Source organism: Aquarana catesbeiana, linkage group LG04 (genome assembly GCF_042186555.1).
Source record: "Aquarana catesbeiana isolate 2022-GZ linkage group LG04, ASM4218655v1, whole genome shotgun sequence".
In the NCBI taxonomy this organism is placed as follows: Eukaryota; Metazoa; Chordata; class Amphibia; order Anura; family Ranidae; genus Aquarana; species Aquarana catesbeiana.
Genome location: NC_133327.1, coordinates 380,970,845 through 380,990,143, shown reverse-complemented (window position 1 = coordinate 380,990,143; position 19,299 = coordinate 380,970,845). Strand labels below are relative to the sequence as shown.

The window sequence follows — 19,299 nt, the reverse complement described above, 5'->3', positions numbered from 1 at the left end:
ATGATAATGACATAAGACAATAAAATTCATAGTACAGTAGCATTGTTACACATGATTAATAATAAACCAACAGTACATTCCAAAGTGTGTGTACAGTAATAACCAATAAAATTAATTGATGATATAAATAGATCAAACCCATAGTAGAATCATGGTTACTGGGGCATAGCATCCAATGGTAAAAAGCTCAACGCGCTTTGTGGATTATTTACACTCATCAGGAGCAGCTATTATTAATTTATCTACTGTACTACCTCCCTCTGTGTTGCCAATAAATTGCTATTTTTATTATATTGATTGATTTAATTTACCCTAAGTGTCTTGTTTCATATAAAGTCCCGCTGTCCCCCCCCCTTTGCCCCCTTTCCCCTTCTGTTTTGGTGCGCACCAGAACAAGCGAACAGGCTTGTGCGAACATGCAAAGCCGAAATTGTGCAAACATGCAAAGCCTATTAAACTCTATGGGACACGAACATGAAAAATCAAAAGTGCTCATTTGAAAAGCTTATATGCAAGTTATTGCCATATAAAGTGTTTGGGGAACTCCCGGCAATATAGATAAAATTAAAAAAGTGTGGGCCCCCCCCCAAAATCCATACCAGGCCCTTCGGGTCTGGTATGCATTTTAAGGGGAACTCCACACCAAAGAAAAAAAAAATGGTGTGGGTCCCCCCAAAATCCATACCAGACCCTAATCCGAGCATGCAGCCTGGAGGACAGGATGGAGGGGTGAGTGCCCCCCCTCCTGAACCATACCAGGCCACATGCTCTCAACATGCTCTTGTCGCCATGTTGATGGGGACAAGGGCCTGGTCCCCACAACCCTTGCCCGGTGGTTGTGGGGGTCTGCGGGTGGGGGGCTTATTGGAATCTGGAAGCCCCCTTTAACAAGGGGGCCCCCAGATACTGCCCCCCATGTGAATGGGCATCGGGTACATTGTACCCGTTCACCAAAAAAAAGTGTAAACAAAAAAAACAGCGTGCCTCCCCCAATCTGTACCAGGTCCTTCGGGTCTGGTATGGATTTTGAGGGGAACCCCACACCAATTTTTTTTTGGCATGGGTTCCTCCCAAAATTCGTAAATGAAAAAAAAAGTGTCCCGCGATGTCCATCCATCTTCAATCACGCGCCCGACAGACCTGAAAAATAGAAAAATTAAAAAAGCTTTGCCTCGAAGGGATGCATCCCGCTGACAGGGGCGGGGTCATTTAGTTACATCACTGGGTGGCCCCGCCCTTGCCTATACAACACCTGTCACAGCCAAGAGACAGCAGTCGGTGGGACACCTCACATCAAGGCGGAGCTTTTTTTTTTCTATTTTTCAGGTCTGTTGGGTGTGTGATTGAAGATGGATGGACATCGTGGGACACATTTTTTTTTTTCTTTTACGGATTTTGGGGGGACCTCATGCCGACTGAAAAATAAAAATTGGCGTGGGGTTCCTCTCAAAATCCATACCAGACCCAAAGGGCCTGATATAGATGGGGGGAACGTGTTTTTTTCTTTGTTTACATTTTGGCTGTCAGCGGGGATGCCCTCTGACAGCTGATAAATCATCGATTGTTAAGGACGAGGCAACCGGCTTCCTGCTCCTTAACAACCAGCAATTCTTCACACAGAATTCTAACCGATCAAAAATTTTTCGACAGATCTGAATTCGAATCGTTCTGAAACTGTGGAAGTCGTTAGAAAATTAATAACCGAATCGCAATTATAAAACTAATCAACAAAGCAAAATTAGTAACATAACGTATCTATTCAAAACAAAACAAAACTAATTTTTCTGTTCTGCACATGTCTAATACATTGCCTCGACTACAAGGGAGTATTGTGGCTCTTTTTAATTAATAGCCCCTAAAGCTATATGCTGCTGAGAAATTATCTGAAAAGGCCAATAAGTGGCCGGACAAGGAAAAAGAAGTAAGAAAAAGGTACTATAATATGTCATAGTCAATATTGAGTGAGTAGCTTGTAGCTGCTTTGCAGTACCTGGTTTTAGTACAAATGTGCCTAATGATAAAGTTATCTTAGATCCAGTATTCCATTTGACAGATCCCATAACTCAATTTAATGTCTTTAAATTTGTTTTGCCATTTACAGGGGATACAACATTGGAGTTAGGCTAATTGAAGACTTTTTGGCCAACTCTGGTATAAAGAAATGTCGAAGTTACAGTGAAACAGTGGACATTATAGCAAAGGTACTATAAAGTGATTCTGATACCATACCAAACATAACCCCAGTTAGATATTTTTAATCTATCTTTCTCCTGTACAATACACAGATTTAGGCATACAATACGCCCAACTATAGTATGTGCTTCTGGAGATTCTGATTTTCTCATAGTTACTCATAGTTAAAATTTTCTGCTTGAACACAATCACTGTGTCATAGCTAACATAGTGATCAGATGATCAGAAACCACTCAAGTTAGTAGGGATCTAAGATGTCAGTTATGGCTGGCAGCAGGGGCGTAACTAGAAATAGCAGGGCCCCATAGCAAAATGTTGTATGGGGCCCCCCTGCAAACAGCCCCCCCCCACAGCTGCCCTAGTGTCAATGCAGCGTGAGCTGTGCCACATACAGCGTGACCTGTGCACAATGCAGCGTGACCTGTGCCCCATACAGCCTGACCTGTGCCCAATACAGCGTGACCTGTGCCCAATACAGCGTGACCTGTGCCCAATGCAGCGTGACCTGTGCCCCATGCAGCATGACCTGTGCCCCATGCAGCGTGACCTAAGCCCCATACAGCATGACCTGTGCCTCATACAGCGTGACCTGTGCCCCATACAGCCTGGTCTGCCTGTGCCCCATACAGCATGACCTGTGCCCCATACAGCATGACCTGTGCCCCATACAGCGTGACCTGTGCCCCATACAGCGTGACATGTGCCCCATACAGCCTGGTCTGCCTGTGCCCCATACAGCATGACCTGTGCCCCATACAGCGTGACCTGTGCCCCATACACCCTGGTCTGCCTGTGCCCCATACAGCATGACCTGTGCCCCATACAGCGTGACCTGTGCCCAATACAGCATGACCTGTGCCCCATACAGCGTGACCTGTGCCCCATACAGCCTGGTCTGCCTGTGCCCCATGCAGCCTCACCTATGCAGAGGAAGAGGCAAGCCACCCGGATCAGCAGAGAGCGAGATTGCCCGCTGTAATAGCTTTCATTTGAATTTCCCGTCTTCCTGGGGCTCATCGTCACATAGCCCCACCTCTTGGCCCGACGCCTTTGATGACGTTACATGTCCCACATTGGATCGGCGTTCTGTCTATCAAAGGCGCCGGGCCAAGAGGTGGAGCTATGTGACGTGAGCCCCGGGAACACTGGAAGTTCTAATGAAAGCTATTACATCGGGCAATTCAGCTCTCTGCTGATACAGATAGCTCGCCTCTTTCTCTCCTCTGTCTTCCCCTGGCTGGGAGACTGCTCTCATCCTCACTGGGCCCCACTCGGCTGCGAGCCCCATAGCGCCCGCATGGGTCGCTATGGTGGTAGTTACGCCCCTGGCTGGCAGGGTTTAATAGAAGAGCATTAAATAATGTATCCTCAGCAGAAGGCATCATGCTGAGGAATGTTAAAGTTTATGTCCAGCTAAAAATGTATTTATTTGCTGTGTCCCATTCAGGATATTTCCCCCTACTTCCTCTCTCAGAGATGTAACAGGACATTAGAGGTTTTCCCCTTTTAGACAGGTAAACCCATTGGAAGATTTCCCCTTACCTCTTGTTCCGGGGACTGCTCTAAAATTATGGATGTCCCCTCATCTTCACTTTCTGTGACAATGGTCACCAGTAAAACTAAATGGGTGAAGCTCCTCAACTGAGACATATACTAAAATAACAACTTGACATGGGGTCGACCCTTCCCTATTCTATCGAAAACTAAAGCAAAAAGTTTTACTTTAATTTAGGGATTGTGTGTGTGTGTGTGTGTGTAAAGGGATCTATTGTCTTTGTCTTATATGGGGTGCTATTCACACTCTTACACTTGTTTACTTTTGGCAGATGTGAGGTATTCGGTCTTGTATGGTATTTTTATGGCTATTTGCTAATTTCTCGGTTGTTGCAATGTTGTCCTAGCACATCACTTGTTGTTTTATTATTATTTAATTTAACTAATAATGGGTGGTTCTGTGGCTGCCTGGTGTTTGCCAAGTTCAGTGAAGGCCATCTTGTGAGTGTTTATAATATGCTTTTTTTACCTTCTTTTTCTGCATTTTGCCAATTGTATGCAGGAGCTATTTCTAGATAGTTTTAATTAAGCTAGGATTTTGTATATTTTGCTTTTTTTGATGGACTACTGTGATTTGCACTTTTTGTGATCTCTTTACCCTTGCACTGTGTGATGTCATCACTAGGGATTGTTGTTGGTGGGTGGGACATTGGGTATATTGGTCTGTTCAAGTCCATGTGATAGTGTCTTGAGATAGATGGACTGAGGATCATCAAAATGTTGACAAAAACAACCCAAAAACTACGGTGTTCTGTTTTGATGTACCTCCTCTGCAAGAAAGACCCATAAGTGTCTCTATACTAGCTTTGTATAACTATATATATATATATATATATATATATATATATTCAGCTCTCATAATATACACCTTCTAATGACACCCAAGATTCACTTATAGGACCCTCTGGGCATACCAAGGTATTGTGTAAAGATGTGGGTCTGACATCTGAGCAGGTGGGGTTAAGCAGTGGGAGGTAAGTGGGTTGGATATTTGCAGTTCTTCTAGGGAAGGAGATGGAGATGGAGGAACTCCTCTCATTGCTGTGACACAGTGGACTTAACCTCTGCTGAGCCTCAGTTGTAGTTCTCATTTGCCATGGACAGTTGGCTGGGAATTGCATTGCTACATTTGAGCAACCACTGCAAATTGCCTCAAGTGTGGAGAAACTCAGAAGCCTAGCTTACAGCTCTTCTGCAGAGGGAGACAAACAATAGGTTTACTAGGACTGTGGAAAACTAAACAGGGAGGATCAAACTATGGAAGGCAGTAAGGCAGAAAAAAAGTCAATATGCAGCTCATTGTACCCAACACATTTATGAGACACTTGCTGAATGTGGCACTGAAATTTCCCCTATAAGGTCACTTGGAAATCAGTAAGACCAAGGTCTGACTGATGTATTCTTACAAACATAGCCAACTACTGTTGGTTCTATGTTACCTGTGGTGGATATCATTAGATAAGTGTTTCTCAACTCCAGTCCTCAAGCAAGGTGCCCCAACAGGTCATGTTTTCAGGATTTCCCTCAGATGAAACGGCTGTGGTAATTACTAAGGCAGTGAAACTGATCAAATCACCTGTGCAAAATAATGGACAGCCTGAAAACATGACCTGTTGGGGCGCCTTGAGGACTGGATTTGAGAAACACTGCATTAGACCACTACCCATCCAGAGAAGTTCAGGCAAACTATACACGTTGAGAGTAGATGTCCATGCCAACCAGTACCTGGAGGCTGTGGCACTATCCTCCCACGGGGTGGACTACGTTGCTAATGCTCTGTTGGCTATCTTTATGACAGTGGAGTTCCCTGAGGAGCTCCTTAGTGATCAGGGCCCACAGTCGGTATTGAACCTGATACAGGCTCTCTGTTGGAAAATACAGATGACACATATTGTGGCTAGTCCCTACCACCCCATGAACTGCCTGTGCGACCAGGCCTGTACTGGCCATAGGGACTACCGGGAGATTCCCGGTGGGCTGATGGCTCAGTGGGCCAGTCAGGTGCAGTCCTGTCACTCTCTGACAGTGAGCGATCGCAATTTCACTCCTGTCAGGAAGAGAAGCTTCCTTCCATTAGGCGTTATGCTCCCTCCAGCCTGCAGGGGGAGATAGACCAACGGCAGACTTTCCTTCCTCTCTCCCCTATCACTTGTTATCAAATGACTGGAGAGAGGAACGAGAAGCTACCTTCAAAATGGTGAGTAGATGTGGGAGGGGGAGAAGAGGGAGGACACTGATGTGAAGGGCCGCTGATGGGGGCTCTCTGATGGGGACTGTGATGTGAAGTGGGCTGCTGGTGGGGACTGCTATGTGAAGTGGGCTGCTGGTGGGGACTCTGATGTGAAGTGAGCTGCTGGTGGGGACTGCTATGTGAAGTGGGCTGCTGGTGGGGACTCTGATGTGTAGGGAGCTGCTGGTGGGGACTCTGATGTGAAGGGAGCTGCTGGTTGGGACTGCTATGTGAAGTGGGCTGCTGGTGGGGACTCTGATGTGAAGGGAGCTGCTGGTGGGGACTCTGATGTGAAGGGAGCTGCTGACTGGGACACTCTGATGTAAGGGGGGCACTGTTTGGGACACTCTGATGTAAGGGGGTGCTGTTGGGGACACTCTGATGTAAGGAGGGTGCTGTTGGGGACACTCTGATGTAAGGAGGGTGCTGTTGGGGACACTCTGATGTGAGGGGGGTGCTGTTGGGGACACTCTGATGTAAGGGGGGCGCTGTTGGGGACACTCTGATGTAAGGGGGGCGCTGTTGGGGACACTCTGATGTAAGGGGGGACACTGTTGGGGACACTCTGATGTAAGAGGGGCGCTGTTGGGGACACTCTGATGTAAGGGGGGCGCTGTTCGGGACACTTTGATGTAAGGGGGGCGCTGTTGGGGACACTCTGATGTAAGGGGAGCGCTGTTGGGGACACTCTGATGTAAGGGGGGTGCTGTTGGGGACACTCTGATGTAAGGGGGCACTGTTGGGGACACTCTGATGTAAGGGGGGCGCTGTTGGGGACACTATGATGTAAGGGGGATGCTGTTGGGGACACTCTGATGTAAGGGGGACGCTGTTGGGGACACTCTGATGTAAGGGGGACGCTGTTGAGGACACTTTGATGTAAGGGGGATGCTGTTGGGGACACTCTGATGTAAGGGGGACGCTGTTGGGGACACTCTGATGTAAGGGGGACGCTGTTGGGGACACTCTGATGTAAGGGGGACGCTGTTGGGGACACTCTGATGTAAGGGGGACGCTGTTGGAGACACTCTGATGTAAGGAGGGCGCTGTTGGGGACACTCTGATGTAAGGGGGGGCGCTGTTGGGGACACTCTGATGTAAGGGGGACGCTGTTGGGGACACTCTGATGTAAGGGGGACGCTGTTGGGGACACTCTGATGTAAGGGGGTGCTTTTGGGGACACTCTGATGTAAGGGGGGCGCTGTTGGGGACATTCTGATGTAAGGGGGGCGCTGTTGGGGACACTCTGATGTAAGGGGGGTGCTGTTGGGGACACTCAAAATAAAGTGGGCCAGTCATGAGGAAGTCCAGGGCCAAATTTTTGTCCCAGTCCAGCCCTGTGTGCGACCAATTAAATGGGACTTTGAAACGAATTCTGAGGATGCAGGGAGTTTCAGGGAAAAGTTTAGGAATGATATTTGCCTCACCTGCTGTTTGCCTACTAATAGGTAACCCAGGAGTCCACATGCTTTTCATGATTTGGCATCCTATATGGAGGGCAAGTGAGTGGACTCAGACCTAATCAAGGAGACTTGGGAGGGCAAGATGGCTGGGCCAGAAGTTTCTGTGGCCAATTATGTACTAACATTTTTGGACAAAATGGAGACACTGGTCGGATGGTCCAGGACATCAAAACAAGCAGTGGACATGGAATACAGGTCATAAGGTGTAAGTTCTACTCCTTATGGAGCAGAACAGACTGCAAACAGCATGGGAGGGGCCATATCCCATCACAAAGCACCTGAATTATTTCAGTTATGCAGTAAATTTAGTAGAAGGAGATAGAAGAAAGAGCTTTCCATGTAACCATGTTCAAAACACACCATGAAAAACAGCTTATGTAATGCCAATTTACAGCTGGCCTGAAGAGGATAAGATAGGCCCATTATTAGAATTGTTAACTGACACTTGGGAATTGAGAGCAGACTTCAAGATTGACTCACACCTCTTTGGTGAGTTACTTCTCACCAAACTGCCTGCTTACCACTTCTTACCTGAAATGCAGGCAGACAGGAGGAGAATGAGGAGATGCTGCAGATACGGTTCATTCAAAAGTTCCACAATGCCCGGGTGTCACCGGTAGTCCTGGTTCACCAGAAATAATCAGATGGCCAGGTTCTCTGTGAACTACAGAAATCTGAATGCTATCACTACTGCTGATGCTTACCGCATGTCCAGTATCAATGAGTTGTTAGTTAACCTGCTGTCTGCCTGCTATTAACAATCATAGACTTGAACAGATGGTACTGGCAAATTCCCTTAGCACCTGTCAGCCTTCATCACCCAATTTGTATTATTCCAGTTTACTCTAATGCCATCTGTGATAAACAAAGTTCCAGCCTTTTAGAGGGTCATGAATGACATGATGCATTTGCAATTGCCTACCTGGATGACATGTCAATGTACAGCACTACCTGGAAAGAAGAACTCTTTGAACACATGTCACATCTCCCAGACAAACTGTCAATTGTCAAATAGGCATGGAACAAATCCAGTACCTTGGAATCCAGGTAGGAGGAGGTACCCAAAAACAGGGAAGGTCTAGGCATTTATGGCCTGTTTACCCTTTAAACAAAGAGGCATGTTAGGTTATTCTTAGGCATATCTAGCTACTTTATGAAATTTGTGTGCACCTACAGTAACCTGGTTAAACCCTGACTGATCTAACCAAGAAGAAACTGCCTAAAGGTGGTGTCTTGGATACCAGCGTGTAAGAAGACCTTCTAGACCTTGAAGGAGGAGGCTACAAGCTCCATATTTTAGCCACCTGGTGCAATCTGATGCCTTTGCAGTCCTAAGCCAGGTGCATCAGTCAGGGAAGGAAACTCTGTCAATACTTCATAATTCCTGTTGTTATGGATTTACCTTCATAGCAATGACATGATATGAATGTGTAAGAAAACACCAATCACTGAGACACCACACATGCCTATTCTACAAGGTCATGCAGTCTAATAAAACACATTAAACTAGAGACATACATAAGGTCATGTTTGGTCACTAATAAATTGTAATTTCATTATGCACAGTAATATGTTGGTTGCTGGACTGTAATACCTTGTCAGATGGAAATATAGGTGCATTTAAAAAAGTTGAAATTAAGGCTGTGTCTGACGAGCATAATAAAATACTCCAGGACTCCAGCAATGGTGATCTAGGTCGGTATGCAGCAGCCCTGGCATTCTGGTCTCTAGTTGAGGGATCTGAGAGTTAAATTGTCATACCTACCACTGTAATTTTTGCCTTTTATTTATAGTCCCCTTTTTCAGATGTCATCAGGCCAGTCAAGTGACACCCAGGGTCCTCTTCTGCCTCATAGCTTTTCCTTTATAGCTCACAGCTGGCCCTCAAAGATGCTTAAAGTGGCACTAACATGATGATGTAACTGCTCCTGTCTGTGCTATTGCACTGTGAGTGCTAGGAGCCATAGGTATTACCTGCACTCACAGTATGTTCCTGGTAGTCCCAGTTGAATAATGTCCAGCAAGTGAGGACTGAGGCACCACCACCTTTCCCAGAATCCAATGGAATGGGAAGCTTATGGAAGAGAGCCTCCAATAAAAGGGAATAGGTTAACCCACAGTGCAGACAGTTTGAAGCTACAAGTTAATATATTATTTTACATCAATACAAAGTACAGTGATATTATGGTTAATATAAGGAAGGACTACAGTCAGTTCTGGGACACGATTATCCAGTTCTCAGGGCAAAGATGTCAAGCTTGGCCACCCCACCCAGGTGGTGTAGGGTACAGGGCTAATAGTGGTGCTCACAGCTCTGATCTGAAACATATGTAATAGTTGTGGCATTTGCTAAAACAGTGCCAATGTTTGTGGCACATCACAGCAAACTGAAGAGTTTAATAGTGGTGCACAAACTGTCCTGCTTCAGTAGTGTCATTGGAAGGAAAAATGTCCTTGCATTGTTTGTATCACTGGAAGGAAACAGTGTTCCTGCGTTGGTAGTGTCCTGGAAGGAAAAAATGCCCCTGCATCAGTGGTGTCATCGAAAGGAAAAAATGCCACTGCATCAGTGTCGTAGGGAAAAATGCTGCAGCATCAGCATTGTCTCTCACACCCTGCCTTGTCCCGGCCCTGTCTCCAATTATCTGTTGCACATGGCAGCAAAGGATTAATAAAGCCTGCACTATTTTACAAGGGAGCATTTACCAAGATGGTAGACTAAATATACATAACTTTACACAGGAATAAAGATCTCTTTCAGTCATGTGACTGTACTTTTCAAATTGTCAGTTAAAAATATCTGTCACTTTTTTGGAGAATAAGGATCATTGTCCCAGTGATTTAGCTTTATAAATTGAGTCTGTGGTGTTTGAAAACATTTCAGAAAATATAAATACTTCACTGCTTCAGCATTTGTGTTAGTTGGGAAGAATAAAGCAGGAAATACAGTATTGATGCAAAATGATAATGCAACCAATAAAAAAGACGCTAAAAAAGAAATTTGGTTTCAAGAATTCACACGCCTGTACATCTGATCTCGCCTAGTAAATGTGAATGTTACTGTAATTCAAAATTTAATCCATAATGAGCTTCAATGTTTCTACTCACTGTAATTATTGTTTTCATTTTGTTATTCATTCCTGTTACACCTAACCCATAAACTGCACTCCGCCAGTTTGCAGCTGACCTGTCTATACGTTTCTTTCATCTTAATAGTAAAGTGGGATATTCCCCTTTGATATAGTACAATGTAGTTTTCAGCTAAATACTCTTACTTTCATAATAAAACATCTTATAAGCTGCTCACTCATATTTAGCGTAATTAGTATGATTTTGTATGATAACTGAACACCTTTCTGTTTGATGCCAAAATGAATATAGACTGAACAAAGTTAAAATGACATGCACGAACAAAAATATTTATATAAACAAGGGTATGCTATAATAATGAATTAACTCTAATGCCTTGTACACACGGTCGGACATTGAGTGGACATTCCGACAACAAAATCCATGGATTTTTTTCGACGGATGTTGGCTCAAACTTGTCTTGCATAAACACGGTCACACAAAGTTATTGGTAAATCCGATCGTTCTGAACGCGGTGACGTAAAACACGTACGTCGGGACTATAAACGGGCAGTAGCCAATAGCTTTAGTCTCTTAATTTATTCTGAGCATGCGTGGCACTTTGTGCATCGGATTTGTGTACACATGATCGGAATTTCCGACAACGGATTTTGTTGTCGGAAAATTTTATAGCAAGCTCTCAAACTTTGTGTGTCGGAAATTCCGATGGAAAATGTGTGATGGAGCCTACACACGGTCGGAATTTCCGACAACAAGGTCCTATCACACATTTTCCATCGGAAAATCCTATTGTGTGTACAGGGCATAACTGTGGTTGGGTTTAGGGTACTCTTACATTGTTCATGAATAGACAGAACTAAATACACTTAGTCATATGATGATTTTTGCCTAGTTCCACTCATTACAGTATAGTTGGACTGGCATATGATTGCATATTAGTAGGCATCTTGTGACCTCTACATACTGTGCATACGTGACTTAACTCATTTTAACATGCAACCTCATACACATTTGTAACTTTACTTAACACCTCCTCTAGCACTGCTGTCATACTAATAACTACTAACTGAAACGTTCTTTTCTGTTATTTAAACTTGACTTTTTCATTCACAAATGAGGGCTCCTTTGCTGGATTAAATTGTACTTATTTACATTCTGGACTAGGTTAAATTGGCATGTACATAAGGTCTAATTTATTTATTTATTATTGGTACTTATAAAGCACCGTTAATTTATACAGCGATTTACATAAATATTGTAGCTTCACATCAGTCCCTGCCCCCAAGGAGCTTACATTCTAAGGTCCCTAACTCACATTAATACATATGCATACTAGGGCTAATTTAGACAGGAGCCAATTAACCTACCAGCATGTCTTTGAAGTGTTGGAGGAAACCGCTATATAAAGAATAATAATAATAATCATCATCATCATATAGCAGCAGATGTACTCTATAGTTACTTGCTAAACCTTGTCTGTGATAGCCCAAAAAATCAATGTGACATGCAGTAATCTTAATTCTTGCTCCAGGATCCTACATGTATTATACACTGTATTATAATCAGTACATTTCAAAAATTGACCATGAAGTGTTCCATCTCACAAGTTATACAATTCTACCTCACATCATTATTGGGTAACAGGTAGATATAATCTCAGTAGGTGATATCTTTTAGCGGTGTTTTAAAGCAAAATGCATAATTTTACTTTGAAAATTCATCATGCATCATTTTTTTTCATTTTGCAGATCAGGACAATATAAAATATTTATGTTCCTTGTCTTACAAAGCAGTCATTGTGAAGATTACTTACCGAATAGATTTTGAGACAACCTTGAAGGTCAGATTCATAGACCACACAACATTTGGCAAAGCACAATACAGATGCTTTATAAACATCAGCTGGCATTATTTATACATGTTTTGGATTTCCTAATTCATAATTAATGTACAAAATCAAATTAATTAAAAGTGGAATATATATTACATATATACAGCACATTGCACAATTATTATGCAGATTATGCAGATTTAGGTATCATTTCCTATTTTTCAGGCTGAGTATAGAATGCATCTGAATTCAGCAGCTGATCAATATCTATTCAGAATACTGAATAGGCAGAACAGTGGATGTAGCTGGATGATGTATGTGTTTATATATGTAGTCATTTGTCCTCTGTGCATTATTAAAGTTTGGCCCTATATTTTACACTATACCCATGCATGGCCACATTTGTTTTAGATGGGGTCAATCATATTCAAGCTGGGTCAGTTGCTTAAAAATGTAGTACAGGGTTTCTCAACCAGGGCTTCATGGAACCCAAGGGTTTCTCCAGAGGTTGCTAGGGATTCTTTAAGCAAGTCCCCCACTGACACCATTGATCCTTTTGGCTATCTGTAAGGGGGTAATTCTTCTCAATGACCACAAGTGTAAGGATAATTTTTCCACCGACCATCACACTAATGTATCATGAGTTGTGTGTGTATATATATAGTAATTTTTAGCAGGGGTTCCCTGAAGCCAAAAAGTTATTTCAAGGGTTCCCCTGTGTTGAAAAAGTTGAGAAAGGCTGATATAGTACATAAGCTCATGTAGAGCACAATGAAGCTGTATATAATGCTGCTAGCTCAATTTGTAGAGATTAAATAGCTATTTATCCATCTTTTACTCTTCATATAAAACAAAATCAAATAAAAAATAGCTTAACTATGTTTGTTCATCTGCAAAATCCATTATGACTTCTTTTACTTTGTCATTGTCTCCATGCTCAACAAATCTATGAAGAGTGCTATAGTACTGGTAATCTGGATTGAATGTATACAATGCTGAAATCTTCTCCCAAGCTTTGTTATTTGGCAGTTTGAAGTCACCTGGATCTTTGTTTTCGAAGAAACTTCTCAGATTCCTTTCAGCAAGTTTGGTGGCATATTCCTGAGCCAGTTCATCAAATTTCTCTTTTTCCTTGTTAACATACATTTTCCAGAAAACTGTCTGAACAGAACTTACATTTGATCGACACCTAGACCAACAAGCACATAGAAGTGCTAGTGAAGCAAGTATAGCTATAAGGCACCATCCAATAACCTGCAAATACAAAGGATATAAAACATAGTCATAGGTCCAAAGATAAACATTTATAGCTATAGTCTTCTGTCTCTTCACTGGCACTTAAAAAATGTTATATAGCATATTTAAAGAGACCCTGTCACTACCTATAAAGAGAAGTGCAGGATTTAAAAATTAAACAAACATTCATACTCACTTAGATGAATTCAGCATTTCTTTCCCCCGCCACCTCTAAGACCGAGAAACTGAGTATTTAGCAGTCTTTGATCATTCAGATCTCAGTTCAGAAGTAGAGGTCTTCAGTGAGCAGAGAGCTGGTGACTGTCAATCGCTACTCTTTGCTCTGCCCCTGCGGCGCTCACTGGAGAACCAGGCTGTGGAGGGATCGGGAGCACCTGGCTCAGGCTCTCAGCAGCGAGTTGAGGGGCTGAGCCACATGCCGTTCCGACATTAAAGTTAGGATCCCTCCAGAGTCTGGACAAGTTAAGTGATATCAGCTGACAGCTTGTTGAAAGCCCGCTGAAGCCGGCTAGCAGCTTGTTTAAAATGACAATCAACACACCCATTAGGATCTATGTTCAATATTTACAGGCTGAATACATGTCACAGGAGTGCAGAACTAAGTGCACTCCTGTGACCCACAGGAGAAGTAGAGCTTTGGTCTTGCTTCTCCTTTAAATAATTGTAGGTAAAGTCACAGAAAAATCCGTGCTGAAAATGCTTACTTGCAGTGTTTTTCTTTTCCATAAATGATTTTTAAATTCTTTTTATTCATTTGCTCTTTGTCTTTTTATTTGCTAAAAAATGTGTTTACTTCAGCAAAAGTCAGTTCCCCAGCACAGCCTCCTCCCTCTGAATGTTATAGCATTCTTCTCTTCTCAGAGTGTTTAATTACTTTCTGTGCTTGATCAGCTCACTCTAGGAAGAACAAAGTGGAATGCTATAGGGGTGTCACTTGAGTGACACCTCTGAGTCTGCTGGGGCTGCTGACATCACATCCAAAATGGTGGCACAGCTTCAGAGCTTTTGGATGTCCACACAAGAGAGGATTTTAGAAGAAAAATAACATAATTAAAATACATTATATGAATATAAAATCTTTTTGAAACTTTGCTCAAATGAATGGCCTGGAGGCATTAAACAATAGGAAGAGTTGAGAAATAAACTTGGTTTAATACACATACAGTTTATAACTTTGATAATTATAAACAATTAGCTTGGAACTATCATAAACAGCACTGTCCTATTACAGCCATAACATTAATGTGGATTATACAATTCATTAGTATAGCCTATAATGTAATTTGTAGTATACTAATGTTACTGATCTCCAGGCTAAAATAGAAAGAAAAAACAGTCTTTCACTGTAGCATGTGTAATTAGGCCTGTTTCACGCTGGTTTCCGTTTGTAGAATAGTGTGAACAGGAACTTTGACAAAGCATTTGCAAAGCTTTCAGCAAGCTTTGTTGACACTTTTGAAGTACAATTCAGCTCCAGTTTTGTAAATGTTGAACACAGAACCTAATGGGAGTGTTAATTGTCACTTTAACCACTTCAGCCCCGGAAGAATTTACTGCTTAATGACCAGTCCATTTTTTGCGATACGGCGCTGCATCATTTTAACTGACAATTGCGCGGTTGTGCGACACTGTACCCAAACAAAATTGACGTCCTTTTTTTCCCCACAAATAGAGCTTTCTTTTGGTGGTATTTGATCATCTCTGTGGTTTTTATTTTTTGCGCTATAAACAAAAAAATAGCGACAATTTTGAAAAAGACACAATATTTTGTACTTTTTGCTATAATAAATAGCCCCAATTTTTTTTTTTAAAAAGCAAATTTTTTCCTCAGTTTAGGCCGATATGTATTCTTCTACATATTTTTGGCAATAAAAATTGCAAAAAGCGTATATTGATTGGTTTGAGCAAAAGTTATAGCGTCTACAAAATAGGGGATAGATTTATGGTATTTTTATTATTATTTTTTTTTTACTAGTAATGGCGGCGATCTGCAATTTTTATCGAGACTGCGACATTGTGGCGGACACGCCGGACACTTTTGACACATTTTTGGGTTGATTGATAATTATACAGCGATCAGTGCTATAAAAATGCAGTAATTACTGTATAAATGTCACTGGCAGGGAAGGGGTCAACACTAGTGGGCGATCAAGGGGTTAACTGTGTTAACTATGTGTGTGTTCTTACTGTGGGGGATGGGACTGACTATAGGAGATGACAGATCGTGGTTCCTAGCTCGTAGGAACTCACAAACTGCCTCTCCTCTCCTCTCCTCACAGAACTGGGATGTGTGTGTTACACACGTACCTGTTCTGCCTCTGGTGCTCGCGACCACTCGTGATCGGCGGTCATTGCAACCACCGGTCATGAGCATCGGCACCCCCGCTGCACAGTGGTCATGTGCGCGCGTCTACTATGCCACGACGGTTTGTGGGATCGTACCGACCTGCTGCAGTATAATGATGGTGGCTGGTCGGCAAGTGGTTAAACAAGCTGCTAGCAGACTTTAGTACTTCTTGAAGCTTGTTGAAAGCCTGCTGAAGCTTGTTTAAAGTGACAATCAACACTCCCATTAAGTTCTATGTTCAATATTTACAAACTGGAGTTGAATGGCACTTTAAAAGCTTCAAAAAAGGTTGTTGAAAGCTCTCCAAATGCTTTATAAAAGCTTGCTGTTCACACTGCTCTTATACAAGCTGAAGCCCATGTAAAACAGGGCTAAATGTAGAAAATGTAAAAAGAAATTTGTTCTAAGTAAGCTTTTTGAAGTAAGTCATTCTAGGACATTGGAGTTGGTTGGGAGTGTGTCAGTAGTACTGTGGTCAACAAAACTGTTCATATATTCCCTGCAACCTCCATAGAGGTGGTTTGCAGACTGTGAAGGTGGTATTTCCACTGAACCAAAGTCAGTAGAGGAGACTTATATTTGGCATAGTACACCAAATAAAAGTGTGGGATTATACCAACTGCACTGGAGAATGGGTGCTGAGGGGAATGCTCATGGAAGTGGCATGTAAGGGTAACTACATATGTGCTGGGTCCTGGCAGCTGAGGGATTAATGCACATAAGCGGAAGAATTTGCGGTGAGAGGTTAAAGCCCATATATTGGGTACTGTGAGTGGTTAACCTACATGAGCTGGGTACTGGGTGCTGAGGGGTTAACATGTGTGGGTGTGTGTGTTCATGTTAAAAATTATATCCCATATCCCTGTATATTGTGCTCTCTAAGATGCCTATCCAAAGCCTCGTACACACGATCAGATTTTCCGACGGGAAATGTGTGATGACAGGCTGTTGGCGGAAAATCCGACCGTTTGTACGCTCCATCGGACAATTGTTGTTGGATTCTCCACGGACAAATATTGGATAGCAGGTTTTAAAATTTTCCGCGGACAACATCTGTTGTCGGATTTTCCGAGTGTGTGTACACAGGTTCGTGAGACAAAAGTCCAAAGTACAAACACGCATGCTCGGAAGCAAGGATGAGCCAGAAGCAGTCGGTTTTGTAAACTATCATTCATAATGGAGAATTAACATTCGTGATGTGACGAATTATGAAATCTTGAAATGCAGCGCACATTCTCTTCTTCTTTAATGGGACAATAATGAAGCTGCTTTGCTGGTGATACTGATGGAGTTATTGCAAACAAATTTTCAAAGGCTCTTTTTTCTAGTGATATCAAGAATAATATTATTATGCTTTTTTTTTATTTGGGCAAGTTACCACAACACCATTATCCCGTAGTTTTTAAGATACAAAGATACAACTATGTTGGTGTCACTTGTTAATTTTCCATGTATTTTTTTTAAATGTAATTGCCTACTCCCAAACTGTCATTTGAAGTAAAACACATAGCCAAGTATTATTCTCCACATTTTTTTTATTGTGCATTAAAAAAAGAAAACAAATAAAATTAGACATTCTATCTGTCAATAGAACTTAACCAAAAAGTGCTTTCTATGCATCCAAAAATATAGAAAATATACCGAATCAAATCATTATTATTCAACCAAAATATAAAATAAAAGCCTCATGCATGTGTCCTGCTTCTTAATACAGGGGGTCACCAATGCCAAGAGTTGGTGAAAGCAGGGGTCCATCATCCGGAGATAATTCCGAAAAACATCTGGATTATTCTCCTGGAGCTCCCGCAGCAAACACATATTACATAATTGGTCATGATTAATAAAGCAACTAATTTTTGGTCCAAGAAATCCTCCTGTTCCTGGACTGGACTTGGGTCAAAGCAATAACTCCAAGGCCAATAATAAATAACACTTTATCTCCTCTGATTCTGCAACATGGCTGGTTGACGAACGGCCGTTGAAAAACAAACTGAAAAGTGCGAAATGAAAACGCAAAATGAAAAGCGCAAAATGAAAAGTGCAAATCAACACTCACCAAACTTCTGCAAACATGAAATTAGCAGAAGGAGCCCAAAGGGTGGCGCTAAAGAGCTGAAAAACCACATAGTACGTCACTACGTTCATGTTTGTTGGCCGACAATTCCTTGCTGTTTGTATGCAAGACAAAATCCAGACACACGCCTTCGGACAAAAGTCTGAGGTTTTGTCTATGGAAAATCTGATAGTGTGTACGAGGCTTAAGAGTTTTTTGAAACTATCTATACTTCCCGCTGACACTACCGATTGTGGAAGTGAGTTCCACAGCCTTACCGCCTTACAGTAAAAAAACCCCTACGCAGTTTAAGTTTAAACCCCTTCTCCTCCAAATTAAAGTGGATGTAAACCCTCACATATACCCAGTGAAGTGAACAGCCTCAGATAATACACAGATATGAAACAAATCTCCCTACATAAGTTTTACATGTATATCTGCTGTCTTCACCTTTATATACTGTTTAGAATATTCACATTAGAAATTTCTCTTTCTCATTCACCTGTGGGTATGGATACTTACTATACACCATGAGAGACTGTGAGACAGCTGATTGGAGGAAAGGCACACATGCCGAGCTTGCCTGTGAATAGTTCAGCTTTGTGCTAATCTATTTATAGCAACCTCCCTGACACAAACTTCAGGCTCCCGTCTCTGAGAACTTATTAGAAGTTATCATGCTGATAACAGAAAAACTGAGCAGGAAAAAGCCACAGGACATAGTGCTTTGAAAAGAGATAGGAAAACACTACAGATATATGTGCTCAGCTCAAATTTCATGAATGGGGTTTACATCCACTTTAATTGAGTGACCACGTGTCTTCTTATACTCCCTGAGACTGAATCGTTTATTCCCTATGCTAGAATCACCATTGAAGTATATGTATATTGCTATCATATATCATCTCAAGCGTCTCTTCTCCTTATTACTTTGTTGCCCCTCTCTGGACTCTCTCACTCCTTTCTGAGGACTGGTGACTACAACTGGACGGAATACCCCAGATGTGACCGAACTGGAGTTTTATAAAGTGGCAGGATTATAGTTTTATTTACTGAGTAAATAATCTTTGTTATGCATGCTAATATTCTGCTAGCTTGTCTGTCATCTACTAGAACCCCCAGATCCTTTTACATCCTGGATTCCCCCAGAGGTTCCCCCCTAGCGAATAACTTGCATTTATATTTTTAGCCCCAAAGTGCATTAGTTTACCTTTTTCAGTGCCTAGTGGGCACTTTTACCCCCTTCCTGCCCAGGCCAATTTTCAGCTTTCAGCGCTATCA

General features: G+C 42.3%; 2 protein-coding genes across 2 annotated transcripts in view; one reads left to right on the top strand and one right to left on the bottom strand.

Annotated features, from left to right (window-relative positions):
- Nucleotides 1-19,299, top strand: part of TRAPPC3L (trafficking protein particle complex subunit 3L) — a 184,995-nt gene that overhangs the window by 133,998 nt on the left and 31,698 nt on the right. The window contains exon 5 of the mRNA XM_073627124.1: nucleotides 2,102-2,201. Coding sequence (XP_073483225.1) covers nucleotides 2,102-2,201 — 100 coding nt within the window. The remainder of the gene's footprint in view (nucleotides 1-2,101; nucleotides 2,202-19,299) is intronic.
- Nucleotides 11,808-19,299, bottom strand: part of CALHM5 (calcium homeostasis modulator family member 5) — a 36,328-nt gene continuing 28,836 nt past the window's right edge. The window contains exon 2 of the mRNA XM_073627123.1: nucleotides 11,808-13,615. Coding sequence (XP_073483224.1) covers nucleotides 13,238-13,615 — 378 coding nt within the window. The 3' untranslated portion in view covers nucleotides 11,808-13,237. The remainder of the gene's footprint in view (nucleotides 13,616-19,299) is intronic.